This window comes from Bison bison, unplaced genomic scaffold (genome assembly GCF_000754665.1).
Source record: "Bison bison bison isolate TAMUID 2011002044 unplaced genomic scaffold, Bison_UMD1.0 scf7180017864508, whole genome shotgun sequence".
NCBI lineage: Eukaryota > Metazoa > Chordata > Mammalia > Artiodactyla > Bovidae > Bison > Bison bison.
In genome coordinates, this window is record NW_011495064.1 from 454,139 (window position 1) to 461,774 (window position 7,636).

Below are 7,636 nucleotides of genomic sequence, written 5' to 3' on the forward strand. Positions count from 1 at the left end.
GTTTTTTTTCAGCCTTTTTCTTTCTGATTACTTCACCCTCATAAATTTATAGTTTATACATCATTCATATACATGTATGTCTTTGCAGATGTTCTTTTGTGACCTTCGTGAGGCTGTCCTTCTGTCTCACTGAGATGCTTGAATGGGTAAAATGAGAAGAGCAAGGTGCTCTTGGTAAAGAGTCTGACCAATGTGGATTGGAAATCTAGCTTGGTAATGGATTTGCTGGGAGACTCTGGACAAATCATGTGTCTTTTCAGAGGCCATTTCCCAGTCTCTGAAAAGCTTGGGGACGTGAGTAGGTAAGAAGGCTGTTCTCACTGGAGAGATTAAAGAGAAAGTCTACATAAAACAGGTAGCACAGCAGGGTGGCATCTCAGATAGTTTCCTTTCCCCTTTCTCCCCTGGCACAATGGCTAACTTGATCTCCGGCTCCCACGGCCCCTTACCACTTGCAACTGACACTGCATTACTTGCTCCTGTATGGCCCCCAACTGTCCCCAACCCTGAGATCAGTCTCAGCCTAGGCAAGGAAACTGTCGTGTCTTCTAAGGTTGAGTTAACTGGTGCAGGACTCAATGAGTCCTACTATGGCTCAGTCTCACAGGGGCACCTCAGATGCTTGGAGATTTTTGTTTTATTTTGGGGGCTGGGTATTGAATATCTGTTGTTGGACCATCTCAACCCAGATCCAGTTTGTGTGGTGTGTGTGTGTGTGTGTGTGTGTGTGAACTGTTAAACAGCTTTGATGGATCCTTCAGAGCTGCAGCTCTGTTTAGATTGTAGCTAAGGGCACTCAACACCTCTTTTGGCTTTTGCCCACTTGGACTGACTTGAGTCTGCCTGGTGACTTGATATTCCAAGGCTAATGATGTACTGGTTGTGCTCCCCCACTTACACTATCAGGGTCTACCCAGCTGCTGTGCCTAAACTCCTGGCTTTCCCTGGTCCAAACAGACCCTTTAGGAGGGAAGAAATGAGGAGCTGGAAGTCACCTTGGCATGTTTTTCAAATTTTAGTCTCTAATATACCACCTTTGGGGGCTTCCCTGGTGGCTCACTTGGTAAAGAATCTGCCTGCAATGCAGAAGACCTGGGTTCAATCCCTGGGTCAGGAAGATCCTCTGGAGAAGGAAATGGGAACTCACCCAAGTAATCTTGCTTGTGAAATCCCATGGACAAAGAAGCCTGGTGGGCTACAGTCCAGGGGGTCGCAAAGAATCAGACATGACTTAGCGACTAAACCACCATATCACCTTTACAGTTTTTTCCCATATAAGTGGATCATCTGAACTATTATTTACCTCATATATTTTCCTTATGTTTACTAAGTTTTTTAACCTAAATACCTAATTTAGCTTCACACAATTGACAGGAGAGTGAATCTTTTTCTAATACACACTTAATATAGATGCAAAACCAATCAGTCTAAGACGTTTGCTATATACTACCTAAAATCGTCGCATGTACAAATATACTTTGGAGAACCTTGATGTGGTCTATTTGTTCATTTTATAGATGAACCAGGTTCAAAGAGGTTTCATTGTCACAGGCTAGTCAGATCAGTTCTTGGGACTCAAACCTTCCTCCGAGCTCCTGGTCTAGTGCTTTCCGCCCCACCCCCATTATGCCTAGGTTAGTCTAGGGTTCTGCATACTATTATTGATATATATGAAACAAATCACAATACTCAACATGCCTGGGAATGCAGTGGAAAGGATCCTGATCCAGGACCTTGCCATGAAAGAAAGAGACGTTGCTTGACTGACAAATTGTATACATGCTGGTTACCTCTGGTACTAAAGTAGAGAAACATTTCCACCATAAGAAGAGTTCTGGAAGAGGAAATAACAATCAGATGAACTTACTTGCAAAGCAGAAATAGAGACATAGATATAGAGAACAAACATGTGAACACCAAGAGGGGAAGGGAGGGCAGGATGAATTGGAAGATTGAGATTGACATATATACACTACTATGTATAAAATTGGGCTTCCCTGGTGGCTCAGATGGTAAAGAATCTGCCTGCAGTGCAGGAGACCCAGGTTCGACCCCTGGGTCGGGAAGATCCCCTGGAGAAGGAAATGGCAAACCACTCCAGTATCTTTGTCTGGAAAATCCCATGGACAGAGAAGCCTGGCGGGCTGCAGTCCATGGAATCGCAAAGCATCAGGCACGGTTTCAATTCTATTTTCATGTATAAAATAGGGGCTCCCCTGGTGGCTCAGATGGTAAAGAATCTGCCTGTAATGCGGGAAACCCAGGTTCAATCCTTAGGTCAGGAAGATCCCCTGGAGAAGGGAGCCAGTATTCTTGCCTGGAGAATTCCATGGACAGAGGAGCCTGGCAGATAACAGTCCATGGGGTTGCAACGAGTCAGATGTGACTGTGTGACTAACACTTTCACATTCATGTATAAAATAGACCACTAAGGAGAACCTACTGTATACCACAGGGAACTCTATGCTCTGTGGTGACCTAAATTGGAAGGAAATTTAAAAAAGAGGAGATACATGTTTATGTATAATTGATTCACTTTGCTGTATAGCAGAAACTAACACAACATTGTAGAGCAACCATACTCCATTAAAATTTTTTTTTAAAAAAGAAATGATACCACCAACTGATACAGAATTTGTAAGAGACTTACTCGTTTGTTATTGGCATGTCCACTTCTGCCCTGACCAGATCACGTCTCTGGCCAATGCTCTGAAATCTTTTGTTTCTTCCAAGGATTTCAACAAGTTAGTTTTTGCATCCTGTTGTTCATTCTGAAATGTACACCTTGACCTGTGACCTTGACCTTGACTTGAAGCAATCACAGAATATCCAAGTCTTCTCATTTTAGGATTGCTACCAGGAAAGGTCCATGTAAAAGCACATGGAAGTCTTTGCCAGATAGATAGGACCCGGTAGCAAAGGGGATGTTTGGAGCTCTGGAGCAGGTGGTTCCAGAAAGCTTAGGCAGGCAGTGTGAGTGTTTTTGACTTTGCATTTGTAGAAGAAGGCAGTGCTTCTGAATAGTTGTTGCTCCAAGATTCAGACAAGAACCTGTTCCCTTGTGTGTGTCCTCAACTTTTGTTCAGCTGGCTCATCTTGAAAGGAAACACCTTCTTAGCTCCACTTACCCGTTTTTGATTATCTAAATGATGTCTAAATTGCTATGGTTTGCTGTGTGTTTATATGTATATGTGTCTTTGGGGTATTTTTATCTGCTTAAAAAATCTGGTAACCACAGAAGAGATAATGCATCTCATATTTTATCAGAGATGAGTAACAATTCCTATCTGTATTGACCATATGAAATTTGATATAGAGAACAGGAGCTTATGGAAACACATGGCTCGGTGTAAATGGAAAGAAGGTCACTAGAGGAAGAGAAGGAGTGGCTGCTGAAAGTATAGCAAACAAATTCACGTTTTCATCATCCAGACTGACATGACACTATATATTCCATTCTTTCTGAGGAAATGGACTTTGCGTATTCCTATAGTAGGCATCCTTCCATGGTTGCACAATTTTGAGATCTGTGGTAGGCACCCAGCTGACCATTCTTTTCCCCAGCCTTGTCCTAATGATTCTCTCTTGCTGTTCTGTCACTCCATACTCTTTCCCTTCCATCAGGTCTGGTTCTCCAAATGGAAACCAAAGTGCTGAAGGATTGTCAGTAGGATTAGGGAGGCCCAGTTAGAAATCCAGGATGGGCAAGGTCTTTAGAGATCATCTGGTCACCTTCTGCCAACTGAGACAGTCATTGATGTGCTTGGTTCAGGCTCAGATCTTTTAACACAGAAACTGCCTCCAGGCCTTGAGTTGGCCAACAGCCTCCAGCTTCAGGTGCCTTCAGGATTTTCCTCAGTTCTCAAGCAAGAGGTGTGTGCTTCCCAGACATCTGCCAGCCAATGGCTGAGCAAGGTTGGGGTACGATGGCTTGCCATTTAGGGGCAGCATGGGGGAGCTCCCTGTTGTGCTATCCCATGGTCTGAAGATTTTTTTTATGAAACTTCCTTCCTTCACTGGTATCAGACCTGTGTTGTGTTCTTCTCTTTTATTTTTCACATGTATTATTCCCAATAAATTGTCTTGTACCTCCACTTATATGTTGGTATCTGCTTCCAAAGGACCCAACCAATACATCAGTGAACTCCCCACTCCCATCTGAGTTTTATAGCACGGAAACCGAGGTCGTCAAAGGTGAAGTGACCTACTTAAGGTCCCATAGCTAGCTAGTAGCCAAGTGCTCTTCCCCAAACTTCAGTCATCCATGTAGCACCACAACTGCATACACCCTCAACAGATTTTGCTGTATGTGTTTATAGCAACATGCTATTGTTTACTTGATACATTTGACAGATAAAAATTTATTTCCTTTGTTGTTAACTCTCTAACCCTGTACGAAGTAACACCATCCATAAAATTTGGATTTTGATGTGCTAGTTTTATGGTTTTCTAAAGCATAGTAAATAAACACATTTACCATTATAATAAAAAAAAAGTTTGTGTGTGCAATATCTAAAGTCATCTCATGTACCATCAGTGATGAGTGAACCCTAGGCAGAAGAGAGGAGAAAGGGGGAGGGAAGAAGAAAGAAAGAGAGGAAGGAAGGAAGGAGAGAAATCAAAATACTCATGGGTGGGGAAGCAATGGTAAAATCCATCAGTAAGTGCCTCAGGTACCTTCCTGTAACTTCCATGTTTCCTGCCAAGCCCTGGTCTAACCCTCAGTGAGTCAACAAACATCCTTTACTTATCAGTTACCTAAAAACAAATTGGATGTACTCAGATGTAAATTAAGAATCAACATTTCTCCTCCCAAAAGAATCAATCCGTTTATCCCTACAATGGACTGAAGTGCTCCACTTTGAGCAATTTATTGGAGAAGATGCATACAACATTTCAAAGCAGTAGCTCTAATCGTCATCTTACAAAGTGTTTGAGTGCACATACTTCTTAAGAAGGTTTAAGTAACATTTTCTTACCCATTAAAAAAAGTCATTATTAAAACAAAATAAGATATTTTTCTTTAAGAAATCTAAGAATATAATTACAATAATTTCTCACCTTTGTTTCTGTTCTTTTGGTTTAAGAGCTCTGTAATGATTCTCTTGTGCTAATGAAATAAATTTGGGGCTAGAACTCATATTATGTAATAATTTAATAGATTCTTAGTATCAGTGATAATTTAGCATTCCCCTTTCATTTCAGGGAGATAGTATTATTCAGAAGCACTGCCAAACAGATATTACCGATTTAGAACCCATTTTATAATTCCTAAACCAATTGTCCTTTCAGAGAAAGAAGAGCTATAAACCAACCTTAATGAAATACTAATTTCTAGAACGTCACAAAGTTTAAAGGCATGGGGACTTTGAAGTTAAAGATTCAAGTTGGATTTTACTATACTTAGAAAGTTGGCTATACCCTTTGACAAGATCACCGAGTGTTCCTTGTTCAAGCCTACTTTTTCACATCTGGTTTGAAAAGATTTGGTAGTGGACTGTTTCTAGAAAGACAAATCCAGTACAAATGTACACATACGCTTGGATTGATTGGGGGAAAGAGTCTGATTCTTGTATCCTGTGTTCCTTGTTTTACATTTCAAACCTGATTAAAATGGTTGACATTTCAAATCCAAGTTAAATCTAAGAATAATCAGTGAAGAATCATATCAAATTATTATTTTTGTAAATGAGGAGAGAATATAAGCTTCACAGCTAAAACAGAGACAGCATAATTGAGAACAGGCTATTGCATTCAGGTTTTTGTATTTATGGACTCATTTCTCCAAGTGTCTAAAAAACACATTAGGCTTCTCTCATATTTCTTTTTGAGATAATTACAGGGGACACAAACTAAACAGGATATAATGCCCTGGAAAACTTGAACTCTGTTGTTCTTACCAGGTTAGCAAGCATGTAGTGGTAACCTCTTGAATGTTTCCCCAGGATCACAACCTGCAGAAATAAAAGATAATAAATATCGTTTACTCAAGGACATTTTTCAATTGCACAGTCATTAGGATGGCTACAGCAAATTACTTTTAAATAATCGACAAAGTGTTAGGTCTTTTATCCACAGTAAATCATAGTGACTTGGGCCAGATTGCTTTTTGTTGCATTTTCCTTTCAGGCAGAGGATAACAGGACGAACTGCTAATATGAAAGTTAAAAATGTCAACAACAGGGGCAAAAGAAGCTCTCTAAACTTCCAGGTCAGTAGCATCAGTGTCACTTAAAATAGATGGCAAAAGCGATGAAGCTGATGAGCCCTCACCCGTGAACTGGATTTCTGTACTTAGCTGCTGAGCCAGAAAATGGGCTGAACTTTGCATACAAATTAGAAAATAGAATGTATGGTACATTTTCCTTTCTTTATCTGGAATGCTTAGGGAATAGAACACACAAGGAATGGGGTTAATGGGATTTTCAGGTTAATCGAGGTTGCTTTGGCTTATTGAAAACTTTTCTAGCAGAAGTGATTTGAGGGGAAAAAAAAAACTTTCCTAAAATGCACGCCTGCCTTTTCCCACCTTAATATGAAAGACTTGTGAACATCTGTACCTCTTTTGGTGCTGACTGTGACACCCTAGGCTGTGGGGGAGGGGACTTTTCCCCTAGGGGACATCTGGTGATGCCTGGAGACATTTTGGTTGTCCTATCTGGGAGGGGTGACAGTGCACAGGGCAGCCCTACAGCAAAGAATTATCCAGCCAGTAGCGATTCCCTGGTGGCTCAGATGGTAAAGCGTCTGCCTGCAATGAGGGAGACCCGGGTTCGATCCCTGGGTCGGGAAGATCCCCTGGAGAAGGAAATGGCAACCCACTCCAGTACTCTTGCCTAGAAAATTCCATGGATGGAGGGGCCTGGTGGGCTACAGTCCATGGGGTCACGAAGAGTCGGACACGATTTCACGAAGTGTCAGTAGTGCTGAGGCTGAGAAGCCATGCCTTAAGGTCATCACTGTTAGCCTAATTTTCATGAGAAACACTGTATCAGCACCAAGTTTTACAGTTCACACAGTGCATTTTTATTATCTGAAAACATATAGGTGGATTGAATACTTTCCAACTAAAGGTATCGGTTGGAAGTTGGAAGTTTTTGACAAAATACCTGACATAAGCTTATTTCCTTACAGTTAAGTACAGGAAAAATCCTGGTTAATTAAGGATTTTATAAAATGTCATTTTATTGAGGACTGACTATGTGCAGAGTAGTATATGGGAATGGGAACAGGGCGGGGGATAAAATAGAGGTTAAAGACACTTCCAGAGGCAGAACCAGGTTTTACAGAAGCTTGAAGCTAATTTCACTTTATGAGCCCTCTTCTAGAAAAATAACACAAAAGTATGAATATCGTATTTGGAACTTGTGCAAATAAAGGGCCATTAAACTTCATCATACATTCCTCTATGGACACAGCTGTCAAGGGTCTAAGAACAATTGGAGAAAACAACATTGTGTACATCTCAGACCAGAGCTACATATAAACGGCCGCTATGATAATATTAAAACCAGCTACCCTTAACTGAATGCCTAGTATTCGTAAGCACTATGCTAGGTGCTGTATTCCCTGGAACAATTTAACAGCTTAAGTACCACTGGTTTCATTCTGAGATGAGGAATCTCAACCAAAGAGA

The 7,636-nt window shown here is 41.0% G+C and overlaps 1 protein-coding gene across 1 annotated transcript in view; it reads right to left on the minus strand.

The window, feature by feature from the left end:
- Window positions 1-7,636, minus strand: part of GRIA3 (glutamate receptor, ionotropic, AMPA 3) — a gene marked incomplete at its 5' end in the record, with an annotated part of 329,433 nt that overhangs the window by 133,099 nt on the left and 188,698 nt on the right. Inside the window, one exon of the mRNA XM_010829846.1 lies at window positions 5,901-5,954. Within this exon, the coding sequence (XP_010828148.1) occupies window positions 5,901-5,954 (54 nt within the window). The remainder of the gene's footprint in view (window positions 1-5,900; window positions 5,955-7,636) is intronic.